Here is a 19,334-nt window from a genome sequence, read left to right as displayed (position 1 = left end):
CATATGCTGCTGGGAAGCCTTGAGACACACGGGAGTGTGCTGGAGGTCCTGAGATATCCTGCAGGGAGGACACCTACTAACTCTGGTCAGCCCAGCCTTTCCCATGCAATCTTTTCAGCAAGTGACCTTTCAACATCCCATACAATTCAAATTCTTGGAAAAACACTTTGGAAAATACTGCCCGGGGTCTCTTTCTTCCTTAAACTAGAAAGGAGGAGGAAAGCCTAAGAGACCCTCTGCAATGCTCTGCTCCAGCTCCAACAGAATCCCTCCTACCAACAGACTGGGGCGGGAGCCTTAAGACAAGACTAGGGCAGGGCGCCTGGGTGGCTCAGTCCTTAAGTGTCTGCCTTCCACTCAGAACATGATCCTGGGGTCCTAGGATCGAGCCCCCCACATTAAGCTCCCCGCTCACCAGGAAGCCTGCTTCTCCCTCTCCCACTCCCCCTGCTTGTGTTCCCTCTTTTGCTGTATCTCTCTCTGTCAAATACATAAAATCTAAAAAAAAAAAAAAAAAAAAAGACGTGATTAGGGCAAGGGCAGCTGGGGCCGCCACTGACTTACCAGCCGGGGAGGGGTCCAGAGTCCGGGGCTCTGGGTCGGTATCACTGGGTTCCGAGATGCTTGCTCGCCTCACACGGACTCGGCTCTGAAGGCGGACGCAGGACGGATGCTCCAGAACTGGGCCACCCGCCCCACTGTCTATGGCCACATACCCAACTTTACTCAGAAAGCCCCACCCACAAGCAAGGATGAGGCCTTTCTATTCCCAGCCCATCCACAACCCAGAGCCCCCAAAAACGGACCTGAGCCCAGGCACAAGGGGGTCCAGGACACTCTTTACCTTAACCTTCCGGGGCAGATGCTGGGCTACCACACCCCCTGAGGAGATGCTGTCACTCAAGTCAGGGCCACCTGAGGTTTCAACAGTACTCCCTGCTGACCAGGGCACAGGTGGGGCAGAGGAGCCAAGCCCCGAGGAGGTAGAGGTCTGGCAAGTGACAACAGGAAGGAGAGCAGGGCTGGAGCCAGAGCTGCACCTCTGCCCACCGGGCTAGCTGAGGGAGGGGCCCTACTCTGTAGCTGCCCAGAGAGACCCCCACCCTCACACCCCGTCATGTCCTCCCAAATCAGTCCTGGATGGCCTACTCCCAGTGCTCCCAGCACACTAACCTGCAAGTCGGTCAGTGACAAGACTTTCCCATCAAGAAGGAACTGGGCAAAGATAAAAGGGAAGGGGCCGAGTCGGTGGCTGAGTACCTGCCCGCCCACCCAGGGGGCCCCTCTCTGCCCCACAGGCACCAGCGGGAGGGAGCCGCCGAACAAGCATGGGGTCCCGGGCTATGGCCCCTCCCCCAGGGCTGGGGTTGGGGGGGTGGAGGAGGGGGCAGGGGGCAGGACAGGCAGGACAAGGAAGGACAGGCAGGACAAGGAAGGCAGAGCGGACAGGAGAAGACAGCTCACGCCGGCCGCAGCGTCCCTGGCACGGGGTGACAAGTACTGGGCAGTGGCCGCTCGATGCGCGGGGTGGAACCACAGAGGGTTCCCCTCCAGGTAGAGCTGAAGGGCAGAAGAGGAGACTGAGATGGGCCATGAGGAAGGGCACTCACCAAATCAGCCTGGGAGGCAGGGAGAGGTCCCAAGCTGGCTCCCGGGTCCCGGAAGGTCCTGGAAGCGATCGGGACTCACCTTGCGGAGCTCAGCCAGCAGCCACAGAGGCATCAGCTCCCTGTGGCCTTCCAGCAGGTTGTACGCCACATCCAGGTGCCGCAAGCTCCTCAGCTGCTCCAGGCCTAGGGTGGAGGTGAGCAGTAAGGGCATGGGAGGGGGGCGGTGATGACGGAGGGTGGAGCAGAAAGACCAGCCGGGGCACCTCTGACCTACCCGCAGGCCCACCTGAGGCTCTGGAGGCATGAGGGTCCCAGGCTGAGTCTCACACTGCCCCTCTATCCCTTCACACTCGCCCCACCCTCTCCTACTCCCTGGCCCCCCGCCTCCTTCCCCAAACTACCCACTCACCCTGCAGGCTCCGGAGCTCATTGCCTCGCAGTATCAGGGTCCCCAGAGCAGCACCCGAGGGTCCCATTCTTGGCACCAAATGCAGGTGGTTATAGGAGATGTCCAGGTGGTAGAGCTCCGACAAGTCCTGAGAGGGGGTGGTGACAAAGATTTTCTCCTTGACCAGACTCGAGCCGGGCTTCTCTAAGCCTTCTTTTCAAGTAGGCCTCAACTTTGGCCTAAAAAGACTACATACTCTCTGCACAAATGAGTTCATCCCATCTTCCAGCCCCCCAAAGTCAACAGAGTTAAACAAATCCTAGAATAGTTCCTAATAGCTCAGGGTCATATCCTTGGGAGGACAACTCCAGCCCCTTACCTTCCCTCCTAGAATAACCCAGGCTGCCAGGAGAATTTAGTTTGTTCCAGCCAACAGCTGAAGACAGAGCCCCTGTCTCCCAGCCTCTGTGGGAAGGTAGGAGGCTAACTCTGGAAAGCGCCAGTTAGCAAACCCAGATGGATTTCATATGGACCAACACCCCCTTCCTGCTTTTTATAAATTTCCACTTCCTTGACTCCATAGGAAACGGAGTAGTTCTGTGAAGGAGAGAACCTGCTTAAGCCCCTGCCTTCTCACACCCACTCCCTCACTCTGCCTTTAAAACATCCAGCAATCTCTGCACAAATCAAATCTGAGATTCATTCATCCTAGTTTATTACAAATTAAAATGGCTTTACTACTGATTACATACCATGATGCCTTATTACTACTGCACTAGCGTGTGACTAAAATCTGTTCTCACCACAGTAACTGTTGTCCAGCCTTGTCTCTGAGAGAGAGATCTGGGAGAAGGTTCCTCACCATCATCCCCAAGCTACCTTCCCTGAGCTAGACGCCGGGCTAAGTAATGTGACACAATCTCCATGACCACTCTAATACTATAAGAGCAGCTACTCCTAGCTAGGATTCCTGCTTGACAAGTGAAGACGGCCCTAGTTTAGTTTGCCCCAAGTCACACAAGGATTAGGAGTTGAGATTTGAATGTTGGCTTCTCTTATGCTCCTGCCTGAGTCCCCAAGGAGTATGGCTTCCAGGATGTAGCCCCACCTGGGAGAGGGTGAGGGACAGGAGTAAGGTGGGAGCAAAACCAGGTCCAGGAGAGAGGTTCAGAGTGGAATGATCAGAGCCCCAGGTGGGGCCAGCCCCAAGCAGCCTGCTCACACTCACCATCAGGAAGCCCTCGCAGTCGTGGACTTGATTGTGGCTCAGATTCAGGAAGCGCAGAGCTGACAAGAGACGCTGGGGCGGGTGGGGGGAGGGTGGGCAGCAGACAATCAGATACCTCCAATTAGCCAGCTGGCCCTCCCCGCTAAGGGCCTCCTCTGTCTTTCCCCAAACCCCCTTCCCTCTGAGGCACTCACCAGGGAGCTGTCTAAGGAAGTCAGTGCATTGTAGCTGAAGTTGGCAGACAGCAGAGCCAGCCAGGGCAGGGCAGAGCACAGGTCACCACCGCAGGCGGAGAGGAGCTCCTGAGATAGGGTGCTCCATTACCTCCACTATCCCCTCCTCCCCATTCCAAGCCATTGTCCTCCAGCCATTCATTCATTCTTTACATACAAAACTTGGCCTGCAGAGACAGACGGAAAGCAAGCCCAGGGCCCTGCCCCCAGGAGTCTGTTGTGGGGCAAACTGGGAGATGGACTCGAGAATACTGAATATAAGATGGTAAGTGTGACCATAAATATACAGACAGGTACACACCACTCCGGCAGCGCCAAAGAGGGGGCAAGAACACTGTCCAAAGGGACGCAGGAAGCAGGGAAGGCTGCAGAGAAGAGGGAACGGCAGAGTGTGGTCCTCTATGTCCCTAAGAATGGGAATCTGGGCCCAGCCCTCATTCTCCTTACCTCCAGGGCCTGGATGCTCCTGCTGCAAATCAGGGTCTCTAGCTGGGAGTAGATGCCACAGAGGCCACGGAGGCAATGAAGAGGGACACCTCGGAGCTGAGGGAGAGGGAGAAAGAGAGGAGAGAGGGAGGGAGACAGACAGAATTTCACAAAAGACAGAGGTTTCACCTCACTTCCTCCTTTTACGGGGAGGGAAAAGATGACAAAGCCAACCATGGTTGAAGGCAGCGTTAAATGAAAGAGAAGATGCGGTGTTACTGCAGAGCAGTGGACACACTCAGGCCTGGCCCACCCACCAAAGGGGGACCCTTCTTCCCATTCCCAAAACGTTGTCTCAAACAGGGCTTTGCATGCCGGCATCCCCCAATACTCCATACCTCCAGCTGCCGAAGGGACTTGAAGGGAAAAATCTTGATGGGCCCAGGGAGGGAAGAACCAGGGATGTGGACCAGCTAAAAGAAAAAACCTCATGTCACCGAGGCCACACACCTCCCTTTCCTTGGCCTCTCTACCCTCACACAGCCACACACAGCTCTCACGCCTTCCTGATCTGGGCCCTGCAGACTTCTCGTGCCCCTGCCCCTCCCCACCCCCAGCTCCTGGGCTCTTCCCACACCCTACACTGTTCCCACCGCAGGACCTTAAGGGAAAGCGTTTTCTGCAGCACATCAAAGAGGAACTGAAGCTGGAGGATGACAGGGGAGTCGGCAGGGTGAGAGGGCAGAGCCACAAAGCCTGTCTGGCCAGGGCCCCATGGCCCCAGATGCAGCTCGAATACATGGTTCAGCTGTTGCAGGGTGGTAGTCAACAAGCTCAGGGTGGAACAGCCGGACAGGACCATGTCGCCTGCAGGGAAAGGCGCAGACAATAAGGAGAACATGACAAAGGGATTTTTTTTTTTTAAGATTTTATTTATTTATTTGACAGAGAGAGATCACAAGTAGGCAGAGAGGCAGGCAGAGAGACAGGAGGAAGCAGAACCCCGCCGAGCAGAGAGCCCAATGCGGGGCTCGATCCCAGGACCCTGGGACCATGACCTGAGCCGAAGGCAGAGGCTTTAACCCACTGAGCCACCCAGGCACCCCAACAAAGGGGTCTTTCCCTTTATTCTGAGACTCTGTGACCCTGGGATACACCCACTCCAATCCATATTGTAGAGCTCCTACTGCTGGAGTCATTCTCTCTCCTCCCTGCTCATCAGTCTTCCACAGCTCCCCTCCAGCTTCACAAAAATCCTAACTCTTCAGTCTGATGATAGGAGTTTGTGTTTGCTACAGCCAACCAACTTTTTCAAATTTTCTTTCACCATCTGCTCAAGAGAGTCTGGTCTATTCAAGGTGCTGGGAATACAGTCAGCTTGGTTTACAGATTCCTCATTTTCTGACACATTCCCTTCCACTCTGCCCAGGTTGAAACCTTCCTCCTCTAGACAGGCTTCTCAGCGTGTGACACAGCTGTCCTTTTATACTATAATCACTCACTTTTACATAAAAGCTGGTTGGGCGTTTCACCTTTTTTTTTTTTTTTTTAGTAAATTCTGCACCCAACGTGGGACTCGAACCCACAACCCCAAGATCAAGACTTGCGTGTTTCACCACTGAACCAGCCAAGTGTCCCACATGTTTCATCTTTACTTCTCTGATTGCAAAAGTAATATGCACACTTACAGAAATTTTCTAACCATCCCAAAATGCATGTCGTAGAGAAAAGAACCACTTGTTATAGCACTGAAGCATTATTCACCATCCCCATGTTAAAACTGCTCTCTCTAATAAGACTGTCATCTTTGAGGACATCTTTTGATCACCTTGGTACCAATCACTGCACCTAAGAAGTATAGCTATGAGGTAGACACGGAGAAATATTTTTTTAACTTTTTTTTTTTTTAAACAAGGATAGAGTTAAAACGTGTTACAAAAATATTACAGAGAGGTACCCTACATTCTCCACCCAGTTTCCCCCAATGTTTACATTTTATGTAAATATGACACAATATCAAAGTCAGGAAACTGAAACAGTCTGTACCTGTAGTTCTCTGCTACTTGTCTAGCATTGGCGTGGATTCCTATAACCAACATCACAATCAAGATACAAAACTATGCCAGCACCATTAAAATCTCTTGCTACTTCTTATAGTCACACACAAACACACACACACACAAACACCATCATCCCTAACCCTGGAACACCCGGTCAGATTTGTGCTGAACAAACTGATAAATCCTGCAACCTTACATGAAAGATGTTCAGGTATTAGACACTAAGGCTAGATGCAGACAGGGTTCAAAGACTCTTCTCACCCTCAAAGAGCCTCCTAGTATAGAAGAGATAAAACATGTACTCAGTTAATAAAACAAGTCAGAGGGTAAAACTGCTCTAAAGAGAGATTTCACAGGCACCACCAATGCGAGTACAGACAGCAGGCAAGTGGCTCACATTAATCAGGTGGTATGTGGCAGACAACTTTTTAACCTCATTTAAACTTCATCGGAATCTCCTAAAGAGAGGCACTACTGACCACCCCTTAAAGAGATGGAAACTGGGGCTTGGAGAAGAACACTAAGTGAGCTTATATAAATGGCAGTAAGTTGTTACTTCTGTCTGATCTCAAATCAAGGCTTGCTCTACCACAACGAATGTCAACCACACATTGAACAACCAGCGTGGCTCCACCGAGCCCAGGAACTGAAAGAAGAAACTGTAGTAACAATAGCTACCAGTTTTCAGCCCTTACATAGTATGCAAACATTGTCCCAAGCCCTTCACACGGGTTAAGATTAATCCCCACAACAACAGTTTGAGTTAAGTACAATCGTTAAGCCATATTCCAAGTGAAGCTCAGAAAACTCAAACAACTTTGCCGCGTTTGAAAGAGTTGGGATTCCAATCCAAGTGCATCTGACTCCAAATCTCGTGCTTTTAACTCTACTAAGGGCTTTGCCACTAGAGCAATGATTATGCCAGTCCCAGGTCTCCAGAGATTTACAGCCAAGTAAAGATCACTTTCCTCTTAGAGCATCAGAGAACGCGTTGAGGAAGTGGTACTGGAGTTGGGTCTCGAAGGATGGCTAAGGTTTGAAATGACAAAAACAAAGGACCCTGTAAGCAAGGGCACCAAAGAATAAACTTCAGAGGAGTTAAAAAAAAAAAAAAAAAAAAAAAAAAAAAAGAATTGACGCCAAAACCCTCGTAACTTTAAACAGCTGTAACTCTATGACTTCTAAGGGGAGGAGTGTCTCTGGAAGGCAGGGCGCACCCCCACCTTGCCGCAGCCCCAGATTAACCGTGTATCCACTCACCGGAATCACGCAGCAGCCCCGCGAGCCTCCACACGAGGGAGTCCCGCTGGGCGGTCGTCATGGCCACGAGACGCTGGGGGCGGAGCCTGGGAAAAGAGGAAGCGGAAGAGCCTCAGGTGGGTTGTGGTACCAAAAGCCCAGGACGTCCGCGCAAACCGAGGACTCGCGGGGAGAAAGAAGTAAGAAACAAGGCGAGGAAGAGCGTCCTCTCGGGTACCCTTTCGAGAAGCGTAAGGCCTGGCCACCTACACTGACCTTCTGTGTGCTCCTCCCACCAGCTCTGCAGTCCGGCATCTATCAATAATGACCAGGAAGTCCCGCCCCGGAAGGAAGTGGGGTAGGCGGGACAACCGGAAAGCACGCCGGAGATGCCGAAAGCCACGCACTCAGTCGTGCTTACGTGTCCGACGGAAGCGGGGACCGATTGGAGCGGACGGGGCGGTCCCTCGGCAGTCGGGCCCGGTGGGGCCCGGACTCCAGCCCGCCATCCCTACCCCCATCACCCCCGCCCCATTTGTGGGCCTGGCTCAGCGTGGGTCTCCTGCTCGGTTCTCCAGGGCCCCTCCAGGCCTGGGAGGGAAACTTGACTTCTTGTTTGCAGACTGGGCGTGGAAGCACAGTTTGGGGAAATGGAGTTTTCTCTGTGAGGAAAGGACTCGGCCAAAGCGAACGAAGGAGAACGTGTTCGCCATGTGAAGTTTTTTGGTGTCTGCTGGAAGAGCTGGGGCTTGCCAAGATACACCTCTGGAGTTACCCTGACACTGTTACCTAATGTCCCTCCAAACTCATTGTTCTTTTTTCCTTCGCTAGTGTCAGACTCACACTGTGATTGGTAATATGTCACGTGTATCCAGGCCTTTGCTTTTTGTGTTTCCTTCCATAACCCCTGAATCTAAGAATTGTTAATGCCGGTTTGAAAATGAGAAAGCAGTTTCACAGAGGCTAGGTTACCTGCGAAGGTCGTTCAATTAGTAACCAGTTTCGTCAAGACTGCCAGTTTCCTGGCTCCCAAGTTCCCATTGTACCTTTCACCTGGCTCCCAGTCAAAAAAAAGGATGTCAACTACTGAACTAGATTAGGTAAAGAAAAAGGTCGTTTCTCCTTCCCAGCAGGCCTGGTGGTAGCCCTTTCCCAACCCATCCCTGTCCCAAGGGTCAACCCCCACCCCCATCCTGCCTGCTGCCGTGTGTCCAGGTTCTCCCTCCCACTCCTCCAGTGAAATAAAGCCCTCTACCAGGCAAAAAAAAAAAAAGTCTTTTAGCAGAATTTGATTTTCAAGGAGAGTTTTCGTTTTTGTTTTTTAATAAGTGCCTTTTCTACAGAGAGAAATCAAAATGAATCATGTGCCAGTTTAGAGTGGCAATACAGTTATCTTTATCTCAAATTGCAAAATTGGAAGGATCTTATTTTCTACAGCCAAAATATTTGAAATGGCAATTTATGTCCCTAAACCACACAGTTCAGTGTTTATGGGATACTATGTGATCTGAGCCAAAATGAAGTAAGCGGAAGCACATGGTGACCAGCAAAGCAGTAGGGGCTCAATATATTTTTGTTGAATTATTAATCCCAGAGCAGTGATGATTGTCAGTCCCTGTTTATCAGTCATCTGGAACTAGGAAGGGAGGGTTCTCCCATACAATTTCTGCCAACTCTAACCCTCAGGCAAGAAGAGACAGATTGTTTTCAAATTCCTGACATTACAGAGCTTTGAAATCCGTGTCAGGAGTCGATCCAGCCTGCAGATGCTGAGAAATGCTCCATTCACATGGATAGACCCTGTAGCCAGATTTGCTCTATATCGTCTTGCTTCCCAGAAATGTGAAGCGGGACAAAGAGAGCAGCAAAGAAAGCTATAAACTACAGAGGGAGAGGAAAATATCTACTGAAAAGCAACACAGAGAAACTAAGCAGTTCTTGTTTCCAGGCCCCCTCCTGAGGCCCACTCCCCCTTCTGCCCTCAGGCTGCAGAGGAGGCCTTGGCCAGCTTCCAAAGAATTCCTACCACCCCCCCCCCTTTTTTTTTGCCTTAGAGTATATCTCTGTAAATTGCTACCATAGGAACCTTGACTAAGCCAAAACCTTGTTTAAAAAAATTAAAGTCTGAAATGGAAAAACAAAAAACAACAACAACAAAAAATCCCATTGGCTGAAACAGAAAAAAAAAAAAAAAGAGTATATACCTGGAACATTTGGAGAAATATATGAAGAAAACCAGAGAACTTTAAAGACATAAACAATGACCTAAATAAATGAAAAGTCAACATGTTCCTGATGAGAAGATTTGATATTCTAATGATGTCAATTTAATGCAATTTCCATCAAAATCCCGATGTGGAGATTTTGGAACTTAACAAGTTGATTCTGAAATTCCTCTGGAAGACTCACATGAGCACAGCCAAAACATTTTGAGGGTAAAAAAAGAGTAGGAGGCACTAATAGGGTCCTCGCCCTAGCAGTAGCAAAATGTCCTGTAAAGAAAGCAGCAGTAACCGCGCGGCAGCATGAAACTGACAAAGAGGTAGTCAAAAATGGTTAGATCAGTAGAGCACAATACCGAAATAAGCATGATTATACGTTTTTGGTGTTTTTTTTTGCTATACGTGATAAATTGACTTAATGATAAAAATAATGAGTTGTTCAGTCGTTTGAGGACAATGAGCTGTCCTAAAATCGGAAATACTCAGCTGCACTTTCCAGGCATACAACTAAAACCTCCCAAAGTTAATTGTGTGAGGAGAGCAGCGAATTGAAAGCAGCTGCCACTGGTAGCCCCCATGACACCTTTAATTTCCCTGGGGTAGCCTCTACAAAATGCTTGTGATCAAAGGCGTTAAGGAAAGGCAAGCTGGTTACCAGCTTAGGCGGCAAGGGTGCAGCTCTGGAAGGGAAGAAAGAGTCCTCATACGAGGATGACAGAGTTAGAGGCGCCCGGGTGGCTCAGTCGGTTGAGTGTCCGACTCTTGATTTCACCTCAGGTTGTGATCTCGGGGTTGAGATCCAGCCCCTCCTCGGGCTCCGCGCTAGGCTTGGAGGGAGTCTGCTTGAAATTGTCTCTCTCCTTCTGCTCCCTCCTCCCCTACTGGTGCTCTTTCTCTCCTTCTCCCTTTCTGCTTCTCCCTCTCCCTCTGCCTGCTGCTCCCCCTGCTTGTGCTCTCTTTCTCTCTGCCAAATAAATAAACAAAAAATCTTCAAAAAAAGAGACAAAGTCAGCCACCAAGAGAATACAGACCTCAGAGTCCTGTCCCGCTTGTTTCTGATGACTTCAGAGCATGCAGACCCCTAGAGCGTTGTCCACAGGGGAACAGAAATAACAACTCATTGTTAGGACAGGAGCCATCATCTTAGATCTGGACCTCACTTCTGTGGTGCCCCAGCCTCCTGCAGCGGATCCGATGATGGAGACCTAAGGATTCCTCCAAAATGAAAAGTTCACACCTGAAATTGAGTTGTAGGGAGAGTGAAATTGGATGATCTACTTGTTTCATTAACTAGGTATCTTCATGGAGTGGGGGGGTGGGGGGATGGGGCAAGTGGAAAAGAACGAAGAGGTGTGACTATCACCTGCAAAAACAGAGTTGTGTTAAGGAGTCTGCCCTTGAGCGGCATCCCCATGCCTGGTACAGACAGCACCAGGACCCAGTGGTCAAAGGCAGCAATCTCACTATGTAAGTTTCCACACACTGATTCTCTTGGCTCTGCTACCAGACCTAGCCGCAAAAGACTGCCCAGGAATTGGCCCGGTTACCAGAATCAAACATATGGAACAAATCAGCAGCATTACAGGAGGTCTGGCATGAGAACGCTGCATTAGACCGTGACCAAGCGAGCCCATCGGAGCCTGGTTCCAGGAGAGACTGAACACAAGGCACACGAAGGGAAAGCCAGAAGGCGGAAGCCAAACTCAGCTCAGGATGAGAGAAGCCAGGGCCTGAGAATGGCTGCCTGAGAAGGCAGCAACAAAATAACAGTATCGCAGTGACCCAGCAACAGCTCAGAAAGCCCAGCCTGGGGAATTTTGCAGTTCTGCAGAAAATGAACTGAGGGAGTCCCTGAGCGGCATTGTAGTAAACCCAGGGTAGCCTGAGAGTGCCTTTAAGTCTTTTCATTGTCTCTCCTGGAAGCCGCTGGGATCATATGAGAAGGTTTCAGAAGTGTTGCAAGGAAGATGGGAACCTTGCGGTTAAAGGAAGAGATGAACCAAAAGCTATGTCCCTCATTCAAGCCGCTTGGCAAAGTGCAGAAGCTGGCTGGGGAAAGAGGAAGGGAGGCAGCTGAGAGAAAAGAAGAAAGCAGGCAGGATCCCAGAGAGGAAGAAAACATTCGTTTCAGGCATAACCCCCCAGAAGCCCTGTGGGCAAAATTGGGTACATATGTGACACGTGTCCTCCATCCCAATTCTTGCTGCACACAGGGTTGGAGAAGGGAGGGCCACGGTCCCCAGCAGGGGAGGCAGCTGCAAGTGCATTAGCCTAAGACCTGCAGTGGGGGACAAGGAAAACCAAGAAAAGTGAGATCAAAGGGCTTCGGGTGTCCAGGACCTGGGGAAGGGGAAAGGCAGTGACTGCTTTGCAATCTCAGAGCCTGGGTGGAACGTCAAAGAGTGAGAGCAGCCTTTCCTTCTCTCATTTGTTCCACAAATATTGACTAAGCCCTGACTGTGTCCCAGATCCTGTGCTGGATTCCCAGTAAATAAAGGAGACAACAGTATGACTCTTGTTCTCCAGAAGCTGGCAGTGAGGTGGAAGGACAGACACCAACAATCACATTTCAACATTGTGTTCACTTCCTATTGTTGTTGTAACAAATTACACCCAACTTAGTTGCTTAAAACAGCCCACATTTGTTATCTTACAGTTCTCAAGGTCAGCAGTCCAAAATGGATCTCACTGGGCTAGAATAAAGGTGTGGGCAGGACTGCATTCATTTTTGGAGATTCTAGGCCAGAAATCTGTTTCTTGTCTTTTCCAGCTTAAAGGGGCTGCCCACTTCCTTGGCCCCCTTCTATCTTCACCCCTAGCGGTGGCCAGTTGGGTTTTTCATCACATCAGTCCCTCTGACACTAACTCTTCTTCCTCCCTCTTCCACATTTAAAGACCCTTGTGATTATGTTGGGCCCACCCAGATAATCCAGGACAATCTCCATATTGTAAGGTCGAGCTGTTCGGCAACTGTAACCGCATCTGGATTCTTAATTCTCCCTTGGTATCTAGCATAACATTCACACAGCTTCCAAGGATTAGGACACTGACCTCCTGGAGGAAGGGACGAGGCCATTATTCTGCCTACCATCGACATTGGTGTTATGGTGGAGAGAGGCCTATGGGAGATGGTTCCAGTCCCAGATTACAGACGGAATACAAGCTGCAGCCTTTCCTTCCCATCCCAGCTGGTTAGAAATGAAAACATACAAAAGATAGAAAAATAAGTAATATAGGAGCACCTGGCTGGCTCAGTCAGTAGAGCATAGGACTCTTGATCTCAAGGTGGTAAATTCGAGCCCTACATTGGGTGTGGAGATTACTTAAAAATAAAATCTTTTAAAAAAAGTAATATAAATTCATAATCACCCTGGACAACAAGGAGAGCCCTTGGTGGAGCATAAACCATGAGAATTCCGAGAGCTAGTTGGCAGGTAGAAACTGGTCAGAGAAGAAAACCACAGCCCAAAATGTGCAGAGCTACAGACTGACCACCACAGGAGTTGAAAACAGCACCGAAATCACTCCAGGCTCAAAGAGGGTGGATCCTGGGGGCTTTGGGGCTCAGAAGTTACCAACAAGGCACTGATGACTCAGGATGTCACGACAGGCACCACCAAGCATGTTAACCACGCCACACACTCCCCCTTCTAGTCTCCTGGGGCTGAGAAACTCCAGCAAGATTACCTGCCTCCGGGTGAGAGCAGTGTTTAGGAGATCATTCGGTGAAAGGAAGGACAGCAGTGGTCTTGATGGCTGATAACACCGAGGAGGAAAGGGAAGCACCGTTTGCAGAAGAGGAGCAGCCAAAATACCCCCCATCGTGATATGCCCCCTGCCAGCTATTGACAACATAGCACCATCGCACCAGGACGCGGTCCCATCCCCCTTTTGTTAAGGAGCATAGACATGGAGAGCACAAACGTTCGGAAATCTCAGATAAAAGCTGAGCTTCTAAGGAGCAATTACCAAACATAAGAAGAAAATCAACATCTTGAAAGAGCTATCAAATCCAGCGTTGAGAAGAACTTTTGCCCAGTGAAATAGCTCATAGAGCAAGAACAAGACTTCAGAATAATTATAAACATTCTTGGAGGCAAAGGATAACACATGCATTAAAAAAAAAAAACTGAAAAACTGAACATGCTTACAAAATAACAAAAACCCCTCAATAGAACAACCCAAATGGACACTGTTTTTATATCACACAGTACAAGGCAAAATGCGAACATGATTATTCATGTACTCATTTCGTATTCAAAATATGAAAAATTGAGCGTGATTATGAAATAACAAAAACCCTCCAATGGAACAACCAAAATGAGCAATATGGTTTTTTTTTTAAAGATTTTATTTATTTATTTGACAGACAGAGATCACAAGTAGGCAGAGAGGCAGGCAGGGAGAGCGGGGTAAGCAGGCTCTCGGCTGAGCAGAGAGCCCCTTGTGGGGCTCTATCCCAGGACCCTGGGATCATGACCTGAGCTGAAGGCAGAGGCTTTAACCCACTGAGCCACCCAGGCGCCCCGAGCAATATGTTTTTGTATCACACAGCACAGGACAAAATACAAACATGATTGTTCATTATGTATTTCGTGTTGAAAATAGGAAAACGTGAGCATGATTATGAGACAACAAAAACCCCTCAACAGAGCAACCAAAATGGGCAATATGTTTTTGTATCACAAAGTACAAGACAAAATAAGGAAAATATTTATTGAAAGGAAAATCTAATATATATGGACAACCAATTTAAAACTTTGAATATCAGCTAATAAGAGTTCTGAAGTAGGGGCACCTGGGTGGCTCAATGGGTTAAGCCTCTGCCTGAAGGCTCAGGTCATGATCTCAGGGTCCTGGAATTGAGCCCCTTATCGGGCTCTCTGCTCAGCAGAGAGCCTGCTTCCCCTTCTCTCTCTCCGCCTTCCTCTCTGCCTACTTGTGATCTCTCTCTGTCAAATAAATAAATAAAATCTTAAAAAGAAAAAAGGGGCTCTGAAGTAGATGGGTGGCTGGGTGGCTTAGTTGGTTAAGTGTCTGCCTTTAGCTCAGGTCATGATCCTAGGGTCCTGGGATCTAGCCCCATGTTGCGAGCCCCATGTTGGCCTCCATGCTCAGTGGGGACTCTGCTTCTCCCTCTCCCTCTGCTCCTTCCCCTCACTCTCTCTTCCTCTCAAATACATAAATAAAATCTTTTTTTTTAAGAGCTCTGAAGTAGAAAATACAATATGAGAGGAAGTTTTTATTTTTTTTAATTTAATTTTTTTTAAATCAATTAACTCAAGTATAGTGTAGTACTAGTTTCAGAGGTAGAGTTCAGTGATTCCTCAGTTTTATATAACACCCGGTACTCATTACATCACATGCCCTCCTTAATGCCCATCACCCAATTACCCCAATCCCTCATTCCACTCCTCTCCATCAACCCTTAGTTTGTTTCCCTTGTTTTTTTTTTGTTTAGATTTTATTTATTTGTTTGACAGAGTGCGCAAGAAGGGGGAGTGGCAGGCAGAGGGAGAGGGAGAAGCAAACTCCAGCTCAGCAGAGTCCAACTTGGGGCTCATTCCAGGACCCTGGGATCACAAAATGAGCTGAAGGCAGATGCTTAAATGACTGTGCCACCCGGGAGCCGCTCTCAGTTTGTTTCCTATACTTGAGAGTCTCTTACTGTTTCTCTCCCTCTCTGATGTATTCTTGTTTTATTTTTCCCTCCCTTCCCCTACGATCCTCTATTTCTCAAATTCCACATATGAGTGAAATCATATGATAATTGTCTTTCTCTGACTGACTTACTTTGCTTAGCACAAACCCTCTAGTTCCACCCACGTCATTGCAAATGGCAAGATTTCATTTTTGATGGCTGAGTAGTATTCCATTGTATATACACACAACATCTTCTTTATCCATTCATCTGTCGATGGACATCTGGGCTCTTTCCACAGTTTGGCTATTGTGGACATTGATGCTATAAACATTGGGGTACAGGTGCCCCTTCAGATCACTACATTTGTATCTTTGGGGTAAATACCCAGTAGTGCAATTGTTGGGTCGTAGGGTAGCTCTGTTTCCAACTTTTTGAGGAACCTCCATACTGTTTTCCAGAGTAGCTGCACCAACTTGCATTCCTACCAACAATGTAAGAGGATTCCCCTTTCTTCCAATCCTCTCTAACATTTGTTGTTTCCTGACTTGTTAATTTTAGCCATTCTGACTGGTGTGAGGTGGTATCTCATGTGGTTTTGATTTGTATTTCCCTGATGCCAAGTGACATTGAGTATTTTTTTCATGCATCTGTTGACCATTTGTACGTCTTCTTTGGAGAAATGTCTTCTGCCCATTTCTTTATTAGATTATTTGTTCTTTGGGTGTTGAGTTTGACAAATTCTTTACAGATTTTTGGATACTAGCCATTTATCTGATAAGAGATTTGCAAATATTTTCTCCCATTCTGTTGGTTGCCTTTTGGTTTTGTCGACTGTTTCCTTTGTTGTGCAAAGCTTTTTATCCTGATGAAGTCCTAATAGTTCATTTTTGCCTTCGTGTCCCTTGCCTTTGGAGACATGTCTAACAAGAAGTTGCTGCGGCCAAGATCACAGAGGTTGCTGCCTATGCTCTCCTCTAGGATTTTGATGGATTCCTGTCTCACATTTAGGTCTTCCATCCATTTTAAGTCTATTTTTGTGTGTGGTGTAAGAAAATGGTCCAGTTTCATTCTTCTGCATGTGGCGGTCCAATCATCTCAACACCGTTTGTTGAAGAGACTGTTTTTTTCCCATTGGATATTCCTTCCTGCTTTGTCAAAGATAAATTGACCATAGATTTGAGGATTCATTTCTGGCTTCTCTGTTCTGTTACACTGATCTATGTGTCTGTTTTTGTGCCAGTACCATACTGTCTTGATGATCACAGCTTTGTAATAGAGCTTGAAGTCCGGAATTGTGATGCCACCAGCTTTGGATTTCTTTTTCAACCTTCTTTTGCCTATTTGGGGTCTTTATTGTTCCATACAAATTTTAGGATTATTTGTTCCAGCTCTGTAAAAATGTCGATGGTATGTTGCTAGGGATTGCATTGAATGTATAGATTGCTCTGGGCAGCATAGACATTTTAACAATGTTTGTTCTTCCAATCCAGGAGCATGGAATGTTTTTCCATTTCTTTGTGTCTTCTCCAATTTCTTTCATAAGTGTTCTGTAGTTTTCAGAGTACAGATCCTTTACATGTTTGGTTAGGTTTATTCCCAGGTACCTTACAGTTTTGGGTGCAATTGGAAATAGGATCGATTCCTTAATTGCTCTTTTTTCTGTCTCATTGTTAGTGTACAGAAATGCAACTGATTCTATATCCTGCTATTTTTCTGAATTCTTATGAGTTTTAGCAATGCTGGGGTGGAGTCTCTTGGGTTTTCCACATAGAGTATCGTGTCATCTTCAAAGAGTGAGAGTTCGACTTTTTCTTTGCTGATTTGGATGCCTTTTATTTCTTTTCGTTGTCTGATTTCTGAGGCTAGGACTTCTAATGCTATGTTGAGCAGCAGTGGTGATAGTGGACATCCCTGTCCTGTTCCTGAACTTAGGGGAGAAGCTCTCAGTTTTTCCCCATTGAGAATGATATTTGCTGTGAGCTTTTTATATATGGCCTTTTATGATATTGAGGTATGTTCCCTCTATCTCTACACTGTGGAGAGTTGTAATCAAGAAAGGATGCTGTACTATGTCAACTGCTTTTTCTGCTTCTATTGAGAAAATCATACAGTTCTTGTCTGTTCTTTATTAATGTAGTGTATCACATTGATTGAGTTGTAGATGTTGAACCACTCTTGCAGCCCAGGAATAAATCCCACCTGGTCGTGGTAAATAATCTTCTTCAAGTACTGTTGGATCCTACTGGCTAGCATCTTGATGAGAGTTTTTGCATCTGTGTTCATCAGGGATATGGGTCTGTAATTGTGAGAGGAAGTTTTACTCAAATAAATAAAAGAGGGAAATGTCCCAGGAAGAAAAAACCATGAACCCATCAAATGCCAATCAGGATCCTTTTATAAAACCAACATGCAGATCTATTGTGACACAGTGGTAGATGCCAGGAATGAAGGAAACCCTGGGAATTTCCAGTGGGGGTGGGGGGAGATGAACTACAAATTTATGACCATTGTATCGACAGGAAGTCTCTCATTGAAAAGCAGAGGCAAGAAAAAAAAGGGAGAGAATTTTTAAAGTTCAGAGGAAAAAATCTCTCTCTTTTTTTTTTTAAATGAAAAGTGGCCTTTATTTTTTATTTTTTAATATTTTTTTAAGGAGGCTCTATGCCCAATGTGGGGCTCGAACTCACAACCCCAAGATCAAGAGTTGCATGCTCTACCAACTAAACTCACCAGATGCCCCAAGAGGAAAAATCTCTTTGAATCTAGAATTACGTACACAGCCCAAACATGATTCAAGCATGAAAATAAAAAGACTTGGGGCACCTGGGTGGCTCAATGGGTTAAAGCCTCTGCCTTCGGCTCGGGTCATGATCCCAGGGTCCTGGGATCGAGCCCCGCATCGGGTTGTCTGCTCCACAGGGAGCCTGCTTCCTCTTCTCTCTCTCTCTGCCTGCCTCTCTGCCTACTTGTGATCTCTGTCTGTCAAATAAATAAATAAAATCTTTAAAAAAAAAAAAAAGAAGAAGAGAAAAGAAAAGAAAAAAGAAAAGAAAAAGACTTTTTCAGTTGGGAGTGGACTCCAGAAGTTTAACATTTATAGACTCACTGTGAAGTAAATATAAAGGAGGGTAGATATGCACTAAGAGAAAAATGAATCTAAGAGGAAGAAGTGAGGAAGCTAACAGCAATGGTAAGCAAAGATCTTAGCAAATTCATTCAAACTAAAAAGTAGGAAAAAATAGGCAGGCAGACCCACACAGGAGGAAGGGAGTTAAAAAAAGAAATAAACGATAAGATTGGAGGAGTTGGCTAGAGAGGGCTGGAGGGTAAGAGAGGAAGTCTACAGGGCCAAGCCCCTCCGCCAACACGCAAGATTTGCAGAATTTTTTTTTCTTAAGTAGGCTTCACACCCAAAGTGGAGCTTGAAAACAAGACCCTGAAATCAAGAGTCGCATGTTCTACTGACTGAGCCAGCCAGGAGCCCCAGAATTTATAGAATTTATAGAGTGTAAAGACCTGGGGCACCTGGGTGGCTTAGTTGGTCAAGCGTCAGACTCTTGATCTCAGCTCAAGTCTTGATCTCAGTGTTGTGAGTTCGAGCCCCACACTGGGCTCCACACTGGGCATGGAGTCTACTTAAAAAAAAAAAAAAAAGTGAAGACTAAAAACAAGAAACCTGAAAACAACCAAAGTGATGATGTATCAAGAAATAAATTGGCCTTGGCAGAACTAGTTAAAAATGAAATAAAAGGCAAATCTTCCAAATGCGACAGGCCTACAGTTACAGTCTTTAAAAGCGCACGCACACCACCGCGAAGGTTTCCTGCTCTTAGAGATATATTCCCTTGGTTGAGGTGCTGACCACCACATCACTGACTGTAAGAGTCTACGCAAGCGAACACGAGTGCAGAGGATCACATGTAATTCAACCTTCAACTGGAAAAATTGTGAGTGACCTTTTCAAAGAGGCAAGGGAACATGGGACTGTCCCTCTGAATGAAGCCACAAGAGCTTTGAGTGATGACAAATTAAAGTCATTTGCATGTAGAGGGGACAGAGTGGGGCATTCCTTTCGTAGGCAGTCTCAATACATCTATGGAGAAAATCAGCCACAGGATGTTCAGATTTTGCTTACAACAGTTTCAGCAACAGCTTGCGTTTAGATGATGAGGAGTCGAAACCATACAATGACCCAACAAATGCTGAATTTCTGGAATCTGTTAAGAGAAGGGTGACTCTGCATGTATGCCTGAAATCCAGCAACTTATATTAGAAATCTTTTAA

At 47.2% G+C, this 19,334-nt stretch overlaps 1 protein-coding gene and 1 pseudogene across 2 annotated transcripts in view; one reads left to right on the top strand and one right to left on the bottom strand.

Moving 5' to 3' along the window:
• LOC111143818 (serine/threonine kinase 11 interacting protein) overlaps nt 1-7,515 on the bottom strand; it is a 16,670-nt gene extending 9,155 nt beyond the window's left edge. The window contains exons 1-13 of one of the 2 annotated variants that reach the window (XM_022497746.1): nt 7,461-7,515; nt 7,206-7,291; nt 4,547-4,752; nt 4,284-4,358; nt 3,907-4,002; nt 3,421-3,528; nt 3,227-3,298; nt 2,020-2,146; nt 1,690-1,793; nt 1,465-1,560; nt 1,174-1,215; nt 845-991; nt 565-649 (exon numbers count right to left, since the gene is read on the bottom strand). In XM_022497746.1, coding sequence (XP_022353454.1) covers nt 565-649; nt 845-991; nt 1,174-1,215; nt 1,465-1,560; nt 1,690-1,793; nt 2,020-2,146; nt 3,227-3,298; nt 3,421-3,528; nt 3,907-4,002; nt 4,284-4,358; nt 4,547-4,752; nt 7,206-7,266 — 1,219 coding nt within the window. In that variant the 5' untranslated portion in view covers nt 7,267-7,291; nt 7,461-7,515. Of the gene's footprint in view, nt 1-564; nt 650-844; nt 992-1,173; nt 1,216-1,464; nt 1,561-1,689; nt 1,794-2,019; nt 2,147-3,226; nt 3,299-3,420; nt 3,529-3,906; nt 4,753-7,205; nt 7,292-7,460 lie in introns of those variants that run through there. The other variant, XM_022497737.1, reaches the window with a different exon arrangement.
• Nucleotides 7,265-19,334, top strand: LOC111139122 (annotated as a pseudogene).

The sequence above is a fragment of the Enhydra lutris genome, unplaced genomic scaffold (assembly GCF_002288905.1).
Source record: "Enhydra lutris kenyoni isolate GAN:26980312 unplaced genomic scaffold, ASM228890v2 scaffoldscaffold1, whole genome shotgun sequence".
NCBI classification, from domain to species: Eukaryota; Metazoa; Chordata; class Mammalia; order Carnivora; family Mustelidae; genus Enhydra; species Enhydra lutris.
This window is presented reverse-complemented; position numbering and strand designations above follow the sequence as displayed.